Source organism: Chanodichthys erythropterus, chromosome 9 (assembly GCF_024489055.1).
Source record: "Chanodichthys erythropterus isolate Z2021 chromosome 9, ASM2448905v1, whole genome shotgun sequence".
In the NCBI taxonomy this organism is placed as follows: domain Eukaryota; kingdom Metazoa; phylum Chordata; class Actinopteri; order Cypriniformes; family Xenocyprididae; genus Chanodichthys; species Chanodichthys erythropterus.
Window position 1 is genome coordinate 32,512,709 of NC_090229.1, and position 20,225 is coordinate 32,532,933.

A 20,225-nucleotide genomic window follows, 5' to 3' on the forward strand; every position below is an offset into this window, starting at 1 on the left:
AGATGTCGTCTCTTTCAGGGAAGACCTTGCATTTTCCAACATTACAATGCCAGACCACATACTGCATCAATTACAAAACATCATGGCTACGTAGAAGAAGGATCGGGGTACTGAAATGGCCAGCCTGCAGTCCAGATCTTTCACCCATAGAAAACATTTGCCGCATCATAAAGAGGAAGATGCGACAAAGAAGACCTAAGACAGTTGACCAACTAGAAGTCTGTATTAGACAAGAATGGGACAACATTCCTATTCCTAAACTTGAGCAACTTGTCTCCTCAGTCCCCAGACATTTGCAGACTGTTATAAAAAGAAGAGGGGATGCCACACAGTGGTAAACATGGCCTTGTCCCAACTTTTTTGAGATGTGTTGATGCCATGAAATTTAAAATCAACTTATTTTTCCCTTAAACTGATACATTTTCTCAGTTTAAACATTTGATATGTCATCTATGTTGTATTCTGAATAAAATATTGAAATTTGAAACTTCCACATCATTGCATTCTGTTTTTATTCACAATTTGTACAGTGTCCCATCTTTTTTGGAATCAGGTTTGTATTTAAGCGGGCCGTACCGTTCCATACTGAGCCGTCCTATGCAGTGGAAAAACTCCAAAAAGTGAGCCGTATCGGGCCATACAAACCGTACCATGCAATTGAAAAGCGCTATTAGACTGCAGTGATATTTCTGTTACTTTAAGAAGCAGTGTTCATAATTCTACTTGCATACTATCTCTAGAAGAGTATTGTAAAGCTTTCAGTCTTTGCAGAGAGATAATTTGTTCTGCATTTCCTCATAGATAGCACAAACTGAATAATTTTCTCTATATAATCATGGAGCTCTCGCTGGTTTATGGCAATAGTCATTTTTATATGTATCATAAGCTGTTTTTAGCTAAATGCACCGTACATGTTATCCACTGGAACCAGTGTCTGTTTTGGGTTCTTCTAGGCACTGATCTTCACATCTTCATAACAGGGTCTTCCTAGGTTGCTGCAATATCTTGTGAGTAGTTTGCAGATAATTCCACCATGTTCTGCTCACAAATCAGTCCCTTAAATCCTCTGTGCCTGGAACAAAACCAAATCAAATACACCAGTTATGTTCCGTGGCCCGCAACCATCAGGGCACATTCCATGAATTTGTGACAGAATCATAGCATAGCTGTTCAAATTTCATCCAGCAGACAGGTCTGTAATAACTTTAATGAATGTACAAGTGTGCCCTCCTCTCAGACAGCATGCCATTACATTTACGTGTGAATTCGTGAAATAAGGTTTATTACACGTTCAGGTAATCCAAACCAATCAGCACAAGAGAGGCCTGTATGCTGTATATAGCCATCCCTCACCTCTGTCCCATGACAGTTTTGCAGCATCCCTTCACCACCCCATTGCCTCACTCTTGGCTGGTTCCTATCCCAGTCAAGGATGGGGGAGTACTCTGGGTTCAGGCCAAATTCCGAGCTCAGAGCCCTCCCCTCAGACAGCATGCCAAATATGCATACTTTACTGATTAATGACTCCATCAGCACCAGGCCCTGCAACTATACCCACTCATTCACATTTACCCGAATTCTAACCACCGTCACCAGGACACACTCATTAATGTCTCCCATATATACTCACCAGTTCATGAATCTCACTGTCTGGTCTCATCATTCACTACATTGTGTATGCACTTACCTGATTCCCTATATTACCCCGCCATTCAGCTGTGGTCATCCTCTTCAGCCTTCCTCATCCTCCTTCCCAGTGCCTAGGAATCCTCAGTCTGCCCTGTCCGGCAAACGACAAAGATAAGGACTTTTACCTTTGAGCTAAGTGCTAATGTTTGTCTGCATCCACATACAGTACTTCTCACCTGTGTGTTTGCACTCTTCTGTTCAATAAGCCTCTATTCTATTATCCTGTTCTCCGTTTGTGACAGTGTGAACTCGTGAAACTTATTTTATTTCAGCTCAAGGCAACATTTTCCATTTTCATTTAGTTGAAGTACTAAAATAACTAAAACTAAGTCAATTAAAATGTAGTAAAAATTATATAGAGATATTTTAAAAATAATAATAACAATAATAATAAATAAAAAGGACCAAAACAACAAAATTACTAAAACTTTAACTGAAATTAAAATGAAAACAAAATTTACAAAGGAAAGCAAAAACTATATTAGTATGTTAATGACACTAAACAAGTGTTCATAGCATTTTATATGTAATTATCTCATTTGCTGTCTTTAAATTATATATAGCGTGTGTTTATATCGGTCATTGGCCAACCTGTTATCAGCATTGGTCACTGAAACGGGCAACCACTTGTTTTAACCTTAGACGATATATTTTGCTTAGTTTTATCTATCTGCAACATGTAAATTGATGTAAAACTCAATGTTAAGTGCATGTTAATGATAGTGTGTGTTGGTGTGTGTCTGTGTCTGCATGTTTAAGAGTGTTTTTGGCATGGCTGAGTTGTGTGCAGGTCTGTAAGCAGAGGCAGACATCAGCTCTGTCCTTTACACACTACAGACTCTTGCGAGTCTTTTTCTGTCAGTGGAGAATGATCTGTGCTCAGCAGCAGCTCGCCAACAGCAAAGTACAACACAGACTCCACCTGAGAGTCAAAGCCATCTTACAGCAGTGGAGAAAACATGCACAATGTGAGTCAAAATCATTACTGAATTAATCCAAATTTATATAATTGATTTTTTTTTTTCTTGCTTTTCTGTTTTACTGTAGTTTAAAATAGGTTTAAACATTTCACTTAAAAGGCATGTATATGATTAATATGCATATATAATGCAAAAAAGTATACATTGCCTTATAATACACATTGCAATGCAGTATTGCTGTATATTGAGTGTATGCATTATAACGTAACAAATAACTAGTAATAATACAGTAAAAGCCAATGCATATTCTTGACTTGTGATTTAGATAGGGCTCATCGAAAGGCTCTTCTATGTGAGTATGATGAGAGGAGGAAGATTGTCATGAAGAGAAGAACATTTCGAATGTGGAGCCAGGCAGTGGAATATTTCAGAAGATCTCAGCATCATCACCAAAGAGCCTTAAAATACAGGTGTGTGTGTGTGTGTGTGTGGAAATGAAAAAAAGAACAGCGTAATATCAGTTGTCATTTAGTGGACACTTATCCAAAACAGCTTGTGCTAGGGGGGTTCCTGAGAGGTCATCAAATAAAGGTTTTTCATTGGCATGTGAGAGAATTAATATTTTTATGTTCTTTTGAACTCTCTATTCATCAAAGAATCCTGAAATAAAGAAACTTTTCAACATTGAAAATAATAAGAAATGGTTCTTGAGCAGCAAATCAGCATATTAGAATGATTTCTGAAGGATCATGTGACACTGAAGATGAAGAACAGAGGATCTGTTTTCAGCAATATTACTCAAAAACAAAGAAGATAATTCAAACGCAAGGAATGTGATAGCATTGTAAAACAAAGACAACACTGAATCAAGAGAGAATCAAAGGGGTTGTTTACGCGACACTATTTTCAACTGAAAACGGAAAACTTTGTATGCGTTTTGGCCATTAATTTACACAACAATGGACCTGAAAACGCAAACTTTTGTCTCAGTGTAAACTACAAATTTGTGGAAACAGTGAAGTCATACGCAAGCATATTACATCTACAGTCTATAGGCATGTAGTGTTCTTTTACAAAGTGACATCGCCAACTACTGGCCTGGCATGCATAATACAGCATTTTTAATAGTTTTCGCGGATCAGTGTGAACCGGGATCATTTTGACAACGTTGTCGTCTGAACATGAAAAATGCAAAGGAAAAACTTTTCTGTTATTGAGTACAATGTTTCTGTAATTGAGTACAACTGAACAAGAAACAGGTGATAAACATAATCAGTAACTAAGTGAACAAATGAGAAACCATGACAACCAACGAAACGGGAACTAAACAGGAAAAGGAAAACCAGGAAAAATTTAACAAAATAATCTTCAAGCTAATAGTCTGTGAACACAAACAACCAAAAACTATGACAGTATGTTTATATGTATAGTAACAATAATAATTGTGAAATGTTTTTGGGCTGAATGTCAGTAAGTAAATAAGCACATAACTAAAGAAGTAAATAAATTTTAAAAAATTTGAACCATCGAGCTTGATTATGCCAATATAAGTGCAAACATAATTAAATGCTGCTAAAAACCTTGTTTTAACTTAAATAAAAACATTTTATGGTGAGGTCAATAAAATTGTGTTCTATTCTACCTACAGATATTTCTCTCAGTGGCTTCATGAGTTCTGGCATCAGTCAGAGCTGCTCTGTATAAGCAGAGAGCTGGAGGAGGTCCGGACGCAGAGACTACAGCGTAGTGCTTTCTGTCTCTGGCAGTTCAAACTCAGCCATGTACATTCTCACATACTTCACATCACAAGTCTCATCCACCGCTGGGAAGACACTCGGCGTCTCCGTCTTAATCTGTATGTGTGGAGGGAGAGACTTGTTGAGAGGAAGAGGGCCCGACTGGCAATGCATCAGTGGAGACAGCACATCTCACGGGCCAGAAAGCAGAGAAACAACATGTGGAGGATGCAAAACTTGTTCCTGTGCTGGAAAGCAGCTTTCAGACAGAGGGTCAGGAGCAGAGATCACTGTACACAGAGACAGCAGAGGAGGTGAGACTGGGTATTAAAGGGTTAGTTCACCCAAAAATGAAAATTATGTCATTAATGACTCACCCTTATGTCATTCCACACCCATAGACCTCCGTTCATCTTCGGAACACAGTTTAAGATATTTTAGATTTAGTCCAACAGCTTTCTGTCCCTCCATTGAAAGTGTAGGTACGGTGCACTATCCATGTCCAGAAAGGTAATAAAAACATCATCAAAGTAGTCCATGTGACATCAGTGGGTTAGTTAGAAGTTTTTGAAGCATCGAAAAATACATTTTGGTCCAAATATAACAAAAAATATAACTTTATTCAGCATAGTCTTCTCTTCCGGGTCTGTGTATATTCACAGTGATGCTGCTTCTTCTTCTTCTACGGCGGTTGGCATCCAGATTATTGGTGCATTACCACCCCCTTCTACTCCGGACAGTGACACGATTAGGACATCCGCGACATGCACACCTACGCATCATTTAAAAAAATATAGCAATACCAAAATACAAACAGTGTAGAATAGCTTGAATACAGCGTGCATCTCCCTCAGACTGTAAACGAAGCTCAGGGGCACCGGATAACACGTCATCAGCGTCACTGTCCGGAGCAGAAGGGGGCGGTAATGCACCAATAAGCTGGATGCCATCTGCCATAGAGGAAGAAGAAGAAGCAGTGTCACTGTGGATATACACAGACCCAGAAGAAAAGACAATGCTGAATAAAGTCGTAGTTTTTGTTATTTTTGGACCAAAATGTATTTTAGATGCTTCAACTTCTAATCAACCCACTGATGTCACATGGACTACTTTGATGATGTTTTTATTACCTTTCTGGACATGAACAGTGCACCGTACCTACACTTTCAATGGAGGGACAGAAAGCTCTCGGACTAAATCTAAAATATCTTAAACTGTGTTCCGAAGATGAACGGAGGTCTTACGGGTTTGGAATGACGTGAGGGTGAGTCATTAATGACTAAATTTGCGTTTTTTGGGTGAACGAACCCTTTAAGGCAAGACACCACAGGTGAATAGAGTAAAAAACTTAATCTAGATATTACCATACCGCCAGATGATTACATATAGAATTGCAAAATTTATTGGTTTTGTATTACAAGTTTTCTGAAATGTTATGTTTGAATATGCAAGTGAGGCATTATCTAAATAAATATGCACTAATTTGCATACAGAACATTGGATGAAGCCAGGTTTGAAATTCTTGTTTCATTTTGTTGACAAATTAAAGTAAAAGGTTTTACAAAGGAGATTTTGGAAATCACTTTGAGAATCAGAAAATATTGTCAACAGCCAGAAAAAAAATCACCACATTTTTAGGTATATTATGTAAGTCAGGTGAATGATATATGAACAAACCCCTTTGTAAAAACCTTCAGAATATAGATAGGGATAAAACTGTAAAGTTTGGTGTATATAAGTGCTACTTAAGTGGAGATTTGTGGCACTGAAAGAAGGTATGTTATGAAAGTAAAATAGCCCCAAATCTCAAAATAGCCAGTGCATGAAGTGTCGAACAAGCAGTCAATGTGACTTGTGTACTGTATATTATAAAACTTTGGAAACCAAATGATAGATTTGTTTTAGGAACAATCCAAAATTGAACAATCATTTTTGAGACACATGATATGCAATGACTCTTAGCATCAATGATGCCAAATTTTATGGTCTTTTGTGATGTACTTTTTGAAGTTTGACAGACCCCAGTTACATCCAAAACCTCTGATTTTTTCCCCCTGCTAGCTAATAATGCATGCAATACCAACCTTAGCCTCAACAAACTGGCAAAAGCCCCTCAAAATAATAATAAAAATACTGAATATCATTTCTGTGCTGTCATTAAAGCTTTTGGCTTTATCAGGAATTGTTTTCCATTTAGGGTTCTGCTGGCATGGCACAGACAAACAGTATCAGCCCAGAGACTGAGGTACAGAGAGGCCTGGTTCCAGTACAGCAGTGAGATGAGACTGCTGGCTGCTGTATTCATACAGTGGAGAAAAGCTCTCATCCAGGGTCAACAAAGGAAGTGCGCAATGGAGGGCCAGCTCATCATCTATCAGAGCAGAGTTAGAGGTCGAGCTTTTCATCGCTGGAGAACTGCTGCCATGGAATGTAGAGCGATTAAAACATTTAACAACAGATTACTTCACAAGGTTTGATTCAGTTCTTTAATTAATTAGCTAGATTTTATCAGTTATTTGATCTCATGTAATTTAAAAATCTAGATGTAGATTGCAGTGCATTGATCTATTTTTAAAAAATGTCCAGTCAACACCAGGCTTTACTGTTAACTAAAACTATTCATTATTTCCATGTACTATCTTCATTATTTGAAATAAGCTAATATTAACTGAAATAAAATAAAATGTTAAAATTAAATTATTAATTATTAATAATATTTTATTTCAGCTAGTTGCCAAGGAAACAATTCTCATTTTTATTTACTATAACTTGAAATAGGCCTACTAAAATAGCTAAAGCTAAAAACTAAAACTTAAAAAAAAAAAAAAAATGATTAAAACAAACATAAAATACAAAATCTATATAAATCTATATATATAAAATCTAATTCAAAATATTAACAAAAACTATAATTGTAAGGTTAATTGTTAGGGTCTCGTTTGATTAGTGTTTGAGTTTGACATTGAATTCCTGTTTCGTTTGTTCCTTGTTCCTGCTTCTTGTAACTTGTTACTTTCCATGGTTACTCATTAGTTCATTGTCACACCTGTCCTGTTTTACCCCTTAATAGTTTGTGTATATATCTAGACCTCAGTTTATTCTTGAGTTTGTCCATTATTGTCATTATCATGTGATTGTTCTGGTCACGGTTTCCAAGATCACCTGACTGTTTTTGTTTTGTTTATTTTACCATTAAATATATACTGCTGCTACTAGATCCTGCTGCCCTTTTCACCTTTGCTTTAACCCCAATGTAACAAAAATAGTATATCAATGATACTAAAATGCCACTGGTCAATACAAATGTTTATTCAAATACACAAAAAAATGAGGGTATCTAATTAAAAATAGTTTATTATAAATTATATTATAAAATTTATTTAAAATTACAAAAAAATTAATTTACAATTTTTTAATTTTTTATTTTTTTTATTTAAAGGTGCCATAACATTGAAAATTAAATTTACCTTGGCATAGTTAGAGTTCAGTACACGGAAATGACATACAGTGAGTCTCAAACGCCATTGTTTCCTCCTTATGTAAATTTAATTTGTATAAAAGACCTCCGAAGAACAGGTGAATCTCAACATAACACTGACTGTTACGTAACAGTCGGGATCATTAATATGTACGCCCTCAATATTTGCATATGCCAGCCCATGATCAAGGCATTAAACAAACCAGTATTAACGTCTGGATCTGTGCACAGCTGAATCATCAGACTAGGTAAACAAGCAAGGATAATAGCGAAAAATGGCAGATGGAGCAATAATAACTGACATGATCCATGATATCATGATATTTTTAGTGATATTTGTAAATTGTCTTTCTAAATGTTTTGTTAGCATGTTGCTAATGTACTGTTAAATGTGGTTAAAGTTACCATCGTTTCTTACTGTATTCACAGAGACTAGAGCCGTCGCTATTTTCATTTTTAAACACTTGCAATCTGTATAATTCAAAAACACAACTTCATTCTTTATAAATCTCTCCAACAGTGTGTAATGTTAGCTTAAGCCCGTTAGCCACGGGTCATAGCCTCATACTCATTCAGAATCAAATGTAAACATCTAAATAAATACTGTACTTACATGATCTGATGCATGCATGCATGACGAACATTTTGTGAAGATCAATTTTCAGGGTTATATTAGTTATGTGAACTTTGTTTATGCAATGTATTAGAGTCGCAAGCTCGGGGGCGGAGAGCGCAAGCATTTAAAAGGGAAGCAGCCTGAATCGGCGCATATTTAATGATGCCCCAAAATAGGCAGTTACAAAAATTAATAAAAAAAAAATATATTGGGTATTTTGAGCTGAAACTTCACAGACACATTCAGTGGACACCTTAGACTTATATTACATCTTGTGAAAAAGCATTCTAGGGCACCTTTAAATAAAAAAATAAAGAATCGAGTCGTCACCTTTTTTACAGCACTTTTTACAATACAGATTTTCAAAGCAGCAGTGATAACAGGAAAATGATTCAGTGATGCCATCAGAATTCAATTCTGCTGTGAAGCAGCTCTTAAAAAGTTCAGTGTTGATTCAGTTTGGTTCAATAACTATGTAAAGTTCATCAGTTTAATGAGTTCAATAGGGCTATAAAGCAGCAATGGAGAAAACAGTGATGTCATCATCCAGCTCCAGTTCAATTCTCATCCAAAATTGTCCTTGTAATCAATCAAGTCAATAATATTAATGAATATTGAGTGCTTTAATTTAATCTAATTTACCAATGTGTATTTACTTCTCTTTACAGATGTTCAAGCGTTGGACACATAGCAGGGATTTGCTGAAAGTAGCAGACATGTTTTGTGTTAAGAAGGAAAGAAGTGAAGCCGAGTTAGCTCTAATGACATGGTCACTGTGGGCCAAAGGTAAATTGGCATTTCTACACCACTGCCTTGTGGATACTAGGAATTATATATGAAGCTGTTTGCTTATTCAGTTGCTATACCTCATGCAAATATAAAGTGAACTACAATATAGTCTATCAAGTCACCTTAATTTATATAGTTCTTTATACAATACAGATTGTTTCAAAGCAGCTTTACAGTGATAACAGGAAAATTATGCATTTCAGCTGCTGTAAAGCTGAAGTCAGTTGTGTTGATTCAGTTCCTTTGTAAATTTAATCTAAAAAGCAGTTCTGCAAAAAATGCTTAGTTCTCATACACAGTGTCAGTACAGTCAGATCAGTAGTGTTGTTGAATATTAAGTGTCTTCAACTAAGCAAGCCAGAGGTGACAGTGGCAAGGAACCCAAACTCCATCAGGTGACAGAATGGAGAAAAAACCTTGAGAGAAACCAGGCGCACGTAAGTAGTACATGGAAGCCTGCACTGTGCTTACTGCGTCAACTGTGTAAGGAGACTGACAGGGAAGAGAAGAGATTGTTGAATAATGTCGTTTTTTTTTTTTTTTTGCGCACAAGTATTCTTATTGCTTCATAAAATTAAGTTTGAACCTTGAAGTTGTCACGCTGACTATTTTAACGATGTCTTTAGTACTTTATGGACCTTGATAGTGGTGGTTAAATTGCTGTCTATTGAGGAGTCAGAGAGCTCTTGGATTTCATCAAAATATCTTAATCTGCATTCTGAAAATGAACAAAGGTCTTTCAAGTTTGGAACGACATGAGGGTGAATAATTAATGATAGAATTTTCATTTTTGGGTGAACTAACTCTTTAAGCCACACTTAAATAGGTCCAAATGTCATTGCATTAAATAACACAATGTCAATGTGACATTTGTTTTAAATAATTAAAAAAAAAAGATAAATTTGAATAATAAAACAATAAGGATAAGATAATATTTAAATAACACGCACTGAACAAAAGTATTGTGACACTTTGTGGTTGACAAATGTTAGTGGAAGATTTTAATGTGATGAACTTCACCAGTGGTTTCTCTGATATGACATCTGTGTGAACTTCAGGGAAACTGAAACTGACTTCATATAGCCACTAAAAATCACCAAAACAGCAAAGTCATTGTAAAAATGGCACAGAAAGTAAAAGTTCCTCCTGCTCTTGTTTGATATTTTATATTTAATACAGTAACATTTACACATTGTAAGTGTGGCTTAAGTGTCCAAATGCTTTTTACTTCACCAGAACATAAAGCCCAGAGGCAGATGGGGGAGGCTGTGAGTCTCTGGCTGGAGGCCAGAGTAGTATCTAGAACTTTCCATCATTGGGTCAAAGTGTACCAACAATACCAGAAAGCTTCCCAACACAGACAGACACAGTTTTCACACAGGTAAAAACTATACTAGTTTTAAGTAAAAGATAAATAAAACAGACTCATACTAACAGACATAACAATAACAAGTTCACATAGACTACCCAAAATTCTTAAAACTCAAAAATTGCCACAGTACTGATACATTTAGAGCTAGATTGTGAAAAATGTACAACACCATGTGAAAAAAATGTATGTCTGTAGATTTTAGAAATGAGCTGTGACTGTTTTTGAACATTGGTTTGGCTAAGATTTGGCTAATATTGGCTAATAATTAGTGATATTTTTATGAACCATTTCAGAGCTGTGAAGGGAAGAGTGCATGGACTGACCTATCTGTACTGGACCTGTTGGAAAAACCAAACTGAAGCATCATTGTTGTACACACAACAAGTAAGTAAGCAACATGAATGAACATTTATTATTATGATTGACAAAATCAGTCTATGAACTGCCAAGCAACTAGGGCCGTCCCGTTCTACAGGCGACACAGATGGCCCCAACTTTTAATCACCAAATGACAAATAACTGACAAAGTAACTTAAATCCAAGTGACAATCAATACAGCAACAGTATAAATAGATGCAGAAAACAGTGAAACAAAAAAAAGTAGTTTATTCATGTTGCATAGCATCTCTGGTATATCGGGTACTGTATTTTTAAAAATGCAAAAAATGCTCAAGTTAATGAAAATTTACAAAATAGGTCACAAAAAGGATTGCTTTGCAGCGATTTGAGATATGTTTTTTTGTGTCAAGCAAAATTGGATGGCAGAAACGGCACTTCTGTTGCCAAAGGCTTGTCATGTTTCCTCAAGAATATTCTGTGCAACAAATTCTAAAACTGTCAACATAACGATGCCAGAAAGACTGCTTTTTAGACTGCTTACATAAAATCCATATAAATATCACTCTATATCTTCGAATAATGTCTTAGTTGTCACAGTCATGTTCTGTTTAGTTTTATTGCCATGTTCTTATTCATTCATTAGTTGTCATGGTTCCTGATTAGTCCACACCTGTTCCCTGTTCCATAAATGGTCTTTCCTTGTGTGTTTAAGCCCTCTGTTCCTTCTGTTCATTGTATCGCGTTAAAGTATGTTAGTAGTGTTATTGTCTGTGTTTATTAAAGTAATTCTTTAGCATTCCTTCTGCGTCACACATCGTCTACACTAGTAGGCTTAGGGGCCAACACAGACATTATGCTATACCTCATCGCCCTCCACTGGATAATGAGCAGCAATAAACTACATTTTAGCATTTTAGAATGCATAGTCATACTTTTGTGGTTATTTTGGTGAAAGTAACTGAAAAGTAACTCAAAAGTAGTGTAACACATTACATTTCAGAGACAGTAATATTGTAATGTAACTAATTATTTTCAAGTTGCAGTAACTAGTAATATATAACCTAATGTATTACATTTTGGAAGTAACTTACCCATCTCTGAAAATGTTATTTTGTCAACAAACTATGTACATTTGTGCTTAGTTTTAGTGATTTCTTTTTCAGTGTAACTGTCACGTTTGTAGAGGCTATATACTGTAGTTCTAATATTGTCAGTATCGGTGAGTCCCATTTTCTTGCCCAGGGCCCACAAGACCCTGCAAGCAACCAGCAAGAACACAAGCCACTAACAACCAAAATATCCTTGTTTTTACAATAATTTGAGAATATTACCATGACATATAATTACTTAAAGGTGCCATAGAACGTGTTTTCAAACGATGTAATATAAGGTGTCCCCTGAATGTGTCTGTGAAGTTTCAGCTCAAAATACCCCATAGATTTTTTTAATTAATTTTTTTTAACTGCCTATTTTGGGGCATCATTAACTATGCACCGATTCAGGCTGTGGCCCCTTTAAATTCTCGTGCTCCCCGCCCCCGGAGCTCGCGCTTGCTTTAAACAGCATAAACAAACTTCACACAGTTAATATAACCCTCAAAATGGATCTTTACAAATTGTTCGTCATGCAACATGTCTAATCGCGTAAGTATGGTATTTATTTGGATGTTTACATTTGATTCTGAATGAGTTTGATGGTGCTCCGTTGCTAAAGCTAACATTACACACTGTTGGAGAGATTTACAAAGAATGAAGTTGTGTTTATGAATTATACAGACTGCAAGTGTTTAAAAAATGAAAATAACGACAGTCTTGTCTCCGTGAATACAGTAAGAAACGATGGTAACTTTAACCACATTTAACAGTACATTAGCAACATGCTAACGAAACATTTAGAAAGACAATTTACAAATATCACTAAAAATATCATGATATCATGGATCATGTCAGTTATTATCTGATGATTCAGCTGTGCACATCCAGACGTCCTGCCCTTATCTAATGCCTTGAACATGAGCTGGCATATGCAAATATTGGGGGCGTGCATATTAATGAACCCGACTGTTACGTAACAGTCAGTGTTATGTTGAGATTCGCCTGTTCTTCAGAGTTCTTTTAAACAAATGAGATTTAAACAGGTGCTGGTCATATAATTAGAATATCATCAAAAAGTTGATTTATTTCACTAATTCCATTCAAAAAGTGAAACTTGTATATTATTTTCATTCATTACACACAGACTGATATGTTTCAAATGCTTATTTCTTTTCATTTTGATGATTATAACTTACAGCTAAGGGAAATCCCAAATTCAGTATCTCAGAAAATTTGAATATTACTTAAGAACAATACAAAGAAAGGATTTTTAGAAATCTTGGCCAACTGAAAAGTATGAACATGAAAAGTATGAGCATGTACAGCACTCCGTACTTAGTTGGGGCTCCTTTTGCTTGAATTTCTGCAGCAATGCGGCATGGCATGGAGTCGATCAGTCTGTGGCACTGCTCAGGTGTTATGAGAGCCCAGGTTGCTCTGATAGTGGCCTTCAGTTCTTCTGCATTGTTGGGTCTGGCATATCGCATCTTCCTCTTCACAATAAACCCATGGATTTTCTATGGGGTTAAGGTCAGGCGAGTTTGCTGGCCAATTAAGAACAGGGATACCATGGTCCTTAAACCAGGTACTGGTAGCTTTGGCACTGTGTGTAGGTGCCAAGTCCTGTTGGAAAATGAAATCTGCATCTCCATAAAGTTGGTCAGCAGCAGGAAGCATGAAGTTCTCTAAAACTGGTATACAGCTGCGTTGACCTTGGACCTCAGAAAACACAGTGGACCAACACCAGCAGATGACATGGCACCCCAAACCATCAATGACTGTGGAAACTTTACACTGGACCTCAAGCAACGTGGATTGTGTGCCTCTCCACTCTTCTTCCAGACTCTGGGACCCTGAGTCTGAAAATTTACTTTCATCAGAGAACATAACTTTGGACCACTCCGCAGCAGTCCAGTCCTTTTTGTCTTTAGACGCTTTTGACGCTGTCTGTTGTTCAAGAGTGGCTTGACACAAGGAATGCGACAGCTGAAACCCATGTCTTGCATAGGTCTGTGCGTAGTGGTTCTTGAAGCACTGACTCCAGCTGCAGTCCACTCTTTGTGAATCTCCCCCACATTTTTGAATGCGTTTTGTTTCACAATCCTCTCCAGGGTGTGGTTATCCCTATTGCTTGTACCCTTTTTTTCTTCCACATCTTTTCCTTCCCTTCACCTCTCTGTTAATGTGCTTGGACACAGAGCTCTGTGAACAGCCAGCGTCTTTTGCAATGACCTTTTGTGTCTTGCCCTCCTTGGGCAAGGTGTCAGTGGTCGTCTTTTGTACAACTGTCAAGTCAGCAGTCTTCTCCATGACTGTTTATAATCATCAAAATTAAAAGAAATAAACATTTGAAATATATCAGTCTGTGTGTAATGAATGAATATAATATACAAGTTTCACTTTTTTGAATGGAATTAGTGAAATAAATCAACTTTTTATTGATATTCTAATTATATGACCAGCACCTGTATAAGAAGGAGGAAACAATGGTGTTTGAGACTCACTGTATGTCATTTCCATGTACTGAACTCTTTTTATTCAACTATGCCAAGGTAAATTCAATTTTTAATTCTAGGGCACCTTTAACTTTATCCTTATCTTTCTGGTGCAGAATGAGCGTTCTGTGCTGCAAAGAGCCTGGCTTACCTGGAGAAAGAGACACATCAGGAACAGAGTGTCTGCTGATTACTCATCCAACTTTAACAACATGCTATTGGCCCAGGTAAAGCAGACACAGTCCACAACTCTTTGAAATCTCACCATATTTGCACAAGATAAACAGGGTCACCATGCACGTATAGTATCTCTAATAGCTATTAGGTCACTGTAATCTGGTCTGTGCTTAATCAACCCAATGTGCCTATGAATACACTCCTAAACATTGACTTTCACCCTTATCGTTCACACTGTCTTATCAGTCTTTAAGAATGTTTTGCAAAATTTTTGATTTTACATGGAGAAATGAGTCTTAGAGAGCTTATCATCTAAGGCTCCCTTGAGAAAAAGTGTGCTTAATTGTATTGAATATGCACGTGCAGTGACTTCAAATTTTTAAGAATTTTTTAAAGATCATATAATTTAATATTATTGCTGAAATAAAAGACCATTGAAGTGTACTTAAAGAGAGTGCACTTTCATGACGGTTTCGTAACACACAAAAGCACACTTTTAAAAAGTGCACTTTGTAATAATGTCAAATTAAAGGTTTTACCTTAGTGCAGTGGTTCTCAACTCCAGTCCTCGGGACCCACTGCTCTGCACATTTTGTATGTCTCTCTTATCTGACACACTCAATTCAGTTCATGCAGACTCTCCTAATGAGCTGATGATCTAAATCAGGTGAGTTAAATAAGGGATACATACAAAATGTGCAGAGCAGTGGGTCCCGAGGACTGGAGTTGAGAAACACTGCCTTAGTACATTTTAAAGCATTACGTTTTAATAATCTTTTTGTCATGCGTTAAAGAAGTACACTTATTTCGATGTGTTGACTAACATACTAAAGCATAAGGATTTGATTATAATTTGATTATAATTAACCATAGTGTGCTATTCAAAATCAAATTTAAAGTTCATATATTTTAAATGTAATAAATTGCAGTTGTAATTACAAACACATTTAAATATGTTTCAATATGTTCAATATTCAATATTATAATAAATATTCAAGTATATTTAAGTTACAATAAATGCTTGTCAGTACACTCTGCAGCACACTTTAACCAAATTTCAGACAATAGAAGTAATAAGATGTACTTAAGTCCTACTTAAGTGGGTCAAAGCACTAGTTGCATTTAACATACATTAAAATGGCAAATAACATGCAATTAAGTATCCGAAAACATTACATTCAGGTCATACTTAAGTATATTCTTTTAAAGTAGGCCTATGTTATTTCTGTAAGGCATACTATGCTAAATCTACATAGTAAAAGTATGACATTTTAACTAAAGCAACATTTATGTATTTTTTTATATTATTATTATTCTATTTAATCCATTAAAATATAATGTGATGAATGGAGGCATGCAAATTGGGTGATGAAAAACAAACAAGTAAGACTTTGATAATAATGTGATTAAATTCAGTATTCTGTAAATATATCAGTGAAGGGAACACATGGCACAAAAATGGCACCATTCCATAAGATTAACCCTGTACAAATAGATAATATTTTTGTTTTTTGTTTTTATTCTGCTGTTTTAATTGGCAGGTGTTGCAAGTGTGGTGGCAGCGAGCCCACGGATCAGACTTTGAGCCCTAACAAGTTCTGTTTACAAGCAGAGTGTTAACAGATGGAAACCAGCCAGGGCAGATCAGATCATTCCAGACTGCAGTAACTTCAAACATCACCATGACATCTCCAAAATAATGACAGTTTATTCAGTAACAGTTTAACAACACATCTACACATTTCTACATTTCATTATGTGATGTAAAATTCTCATAAATATTTATTACCACCCCAATCTACATTTGAATCAAAAAAGATTTTTATTGTATTGGTCAAATGTGTCAGGTTAAAGAGCAGGGCCTAAAACAAACTTTTTGCCACAACTGCCAATGGTCGGTGACTTAAGAAAATATACCGGCCATAAATATTTTTTACCGGCCATGAAACAGGCAGTTATAACACCAGTGATACCAGTGAAAAATCACAATTTTCTATTCAAATTTCGATACTAGGATACGCGCTGAGACTGGCTTTTTTGACATCATTTTGTGTGAATTTGTCCATTGAAGCACAAGATGGTGTGAAAAAGAGCTCAATTCAGTATTTGCATGCTATCTGAGACACAGCTTTCTGGGTGGGCCCTCCAGATCTGTGCGCACACAAAACTTTCCACAGGGTGCGAGTAACGAATAGAGTTCCCTTTCATGTTTTCTTGCACTTGAATATTTAAATTGGCAAGGCTTAAACTTTCGTCACGATGCAGCACTGGCCCATCAACTGTCCAGAGCGTTGTTCATGTTTGTTCATGTTCTCACAACAAGGCATTGTTAGAATTCAGAAAAATGTTACCGGCCAACTGACGATTGACAATGTTTCATATATTCGCCAACACCAATTTTTACTTGCACTTGGCGCTTGGCGAGTGTTAATTTTAGGCCCTGTTAAAGAGTTTACCGAGAGTAAGCCAAACAACAGGTGTTCTTTTTTTTTTTTTCAACCTATTGCATTATCCACCAAATCCACAGCATGTAAAAGTAACATGACACCTCTCCTTAAAAAGCTGCATGATTTGAGATATCATTCATCTCTGTAGCTGTAGCACAAACCAAAAATATTCAAACCAGTTTGTTAGTGACTGCAAGAACCCTTATATCATATTAGTATAACTTTTTCAGTTACTTTTAAAACATTCAAAATAAATTCTAATTGTCTGTCTTAAGTCACTGATCAGTGCTGCAGCAGGTGCTGATAAATGCTAATTGTGAAACAGTTCGCTAAACGGTCTCATTTTCCACTAGATAAAATGGTTTAAAGTACTTTGACATTCGGCCTGGTCAGTCCGCCTTCACGCTGATATTTGTGCTCAGGTGTAGATTGATAGTTTCAGAAGAAAAATAATTCCCAGAACTTCCACGAGAAATGCCAGCGGTTCAGAGGGTTCACTTATGTAACAACCCTATAGTGAGTATAGAATTAGTGTGTCAGGTTACTGACTCCTCCTCCTCTCCTCATGTGGAATGAGTACTCAGTGGAAGAACCAAGAGTGTTTCAATTTCTCAGTGGTTTTTGGAAAATAGCACTTAGGTTGCCAAGGTACTAAACCACTTTTATATACTTTATGTATTATGAACATTTTCATGCCACCTTTGTCCAGTAAAACTTATTTGGAGTTTTTGGGTTCTGACGCCTTTTGATTAATGAAAACCTTTTCAGTTGCTATGATTACTAGATAATTTTTTTTTAATTCATTTTATATTCAAACCTTTTAAAGGGATAGTTTACCCAAAAACATTTACTTACCCTCAAGTTGTTCTAAACCTGTATGAGTTTCTTTGTTCATCTTGAACTCAAAATATTTTGAACAATGTGGTTAACTAAACCTCTGGTCCCCATAGACTTCCATAGTTTTTTTTTTTTTTTCCTCTCCATATTATGGAAGTCAATGGGGATCAGCAACTGTTTGTTTACCACATTCTTCAAAATGTCTTCTGTTTTGAGCAGAACAAAGAAACTCATACAGGTTTAAAACAACTTGAGGGTGAGTAAATGAAATAATTTTTATTTCTCTGTGAACTAGCCATTGAAATATTTCAGAGCAAAGTGTAACTAGTAAAAAAATATATTTGGGTAACACTATTTTAGTCTTTTTGTTATATATGTTACATTACTATAGTATTAACAGTGAATTGTGCATAATTACAAGAAACTAAATCAAAACCTAACCCTATGGTTAGAACATATTGTTCATTAATATTACCCAGTATTTAATTGTATAATTACAATGTAACAAGGACACCTTAAAATAAAGTGTAGTCAGTATTTGCTATAGAATTTCCCATGATTTTATTTACTTTATTATTTTCCACAATAGCCTATTTACAGGCTTGCAAATCAGTTTAAAAATAACCTGATGTTTGAAGGTTTTCTATAAAAGTGGGAAACCCATTGCAAATAATAACTGATTGTAATTCGTCATGACTCATTACTCATGCTTGTTTGTTAATTTTGAAATATTAACAAGTTTTGAGAAGGAATCTTTATTGGAAATATTTGTTGCAGAATATGAGTGTAATAGCTAAATAAACTAAAAACTTAAAAATGTTTGAATGTGCATACTAGCTTAGAAAAAAAAAAACACCCAGAGATTTAATTGATTTACACATATACAGGGAAAAAGAGACATTCAAAACACAAACGGCACCAATGAGAAATGCTGAAAAACAAATGCACATAAAAATGAACATGTCTAATAACTGTTTAAGCAATGACATTTGCTCAGGCCTGCTCAAGCAAAAACGAGGTCAAGCTCATGCTGTTGGCTTTGTTCCAACAGGTGTCGTGTTTTATCTTACTATGAGATAAGATGGATTCAAATGTGTGCATGCCTTCATGTTTAACATAACATCTGCTGATGGCAGCGCACCCAATCCTTCATCCTCTTCCAAATCTTCACCATTATCAACAGAGCTTCCAACAGTGGCATGGACTTTGAGATATAGGTGAACTCCAAATATAAAACGTGAATTACAGGCAAACAAATCATTATCAGTGACAATGTCAAACTTGGACAAGTTTGCACAGGGGGAGGAGCACAGGTTTATTGATATTTCTTTTGGCACCACAGAAATGATCATACTTCTCAAATGGTTAAAAAAAAAAGTCAAATAGGGAAAACAAAGATTCAAAAGTGATTAACAAATCACTACTGTCACACTTCACACATGACAGTAGAAGACTATATGAGGCAATCTCAGAAAACCTGTCTGGATTTAGAATGATTATTTTTTTTAAAGTTTTCCCCATTATTTTCATTACAATTATAAGGATCCCCACACATGACATGCAGACAAAAATATAGGCCTATATGTCATGGACATAAATTAAAGGGATAGTTCACCCAAAAATGAAAATTTGATGTTTATCTGCTTACCCCCAGGGCATCCAAGATGTAGGTGACTTTGTTTCTTCAGTAGAACACAAATTATTCTACTGCAACGTCTGTCAGACATATAATGCATGTCAATGGGAACTTCGTCTATAAGAGTCAAAAAAACATGCAGACAAATCCAAATTAAACCCTGTGGCACGTGACGACACATGACTGAACAGTATTTATTTAACCTCTAAAACACCACTATATCCAACTGCCCTGCACATCCGGTTAGTGAGGTCAGAAAATGCATTCTGATGACGGAAGTGATCTCTCGCGCTTTGCTTCAGTGAGTGCGAGACATCATTTCTGTTGTCAGAGCGTGTTCAGACCTCACTAACTGGATGTGCAGGGCAGTTGGACATAGTGGTGTATTAGAGGTAAAAAAAAAATGATATAAATACTGTTCAGTTTCTCGCACAAACCGACCGTTTTGTGGACATCGTGTCGTCACAAGTGGCAAGGTTTAATTTTGATTTGTCTTTTTTTTTACTCTTATAGACGAAGTTCCCATTGACACGCATTATATGGCTGACAGACGGCAACGGTTGCAGTTAAAAATCATCATTTGTTTTCAACTGAAGAAAC

General features: G+C 36.0%; 1 protein-coding gene across 3 annotated transcripts; it reads left to right on the top strand.

Moving 5' to 3' along the window:
- The first annotated feature begins 589 nt into the window (after positions 1–589).
- Positions 590–20,221, top strand: LOC137027309 (uncharacterized). Of its 3 annotated transcripts, none has more exons than XM_067395349.1 (10): positions 590–1,007; positions 1,717–2,657; positions 2,935–3,079; positions 4,258–4,659; positions 6,543–6,816; positions 9,108–9,225; positions 10,465–10,609; positions 10,894–10,984; positions 14,645–14,755; positions 20,139–20,221. In XM_067395349.1, the coding sequence occupies exons 2-10, from the start codon at positions 2,558–2,560 to the stop codon at positions 20,193–20,195; spliced, it is 1,443 nt and encodes a 480-aa protein (XP_067251450.1). In that variant the 5' UTR covers positions 590–1,007; positions 1,717–2,557; the 3' UTR covers positions 20,196–20,221. The 3 variants fall into 3 exon arrangements, 2 of the variants coding, with proteins under 2 accessions (XP_067251450.1, XP_067251451.1); XM_067395350.1 differs by lacking the exon at positions 20,139–20,221 and adding an exon at positions 16,247–18,008; XR_010896017.1 differs by lacking the exons at positions 14,645–14,755; positions 20,139–20,221 and adding an exon at positions 9,568–9,665.
- The last annotated feature ends 4 nt before the right edge of the window (positions 20,222–20,225 follow it).

Bases quoted from the DNA above. Each gene is read 5' to 3' on its own strand.
- LOC137027309 (XM_067395349.1), top strand. From the start codon at position 2,558: ATGATCTGTGCTCAGCAGCAGCTCGCCAACAGCAAAGTACAACACAGA. The intron at 6,817-9,107 runs GTTTGATTCAGT...TTCTCTTTACAG, and splicing joins ACAACAGATTACTTCACAAG to ATGTTCAAGCGTTGGACACA. The intron at 10,610-10,893 runs GTAAAAACTATA...GAACCATTTCAG, and splicing joins CAGACACAGTTTTCACACAG to AGCTGTGAAGGGAAGAGTGC.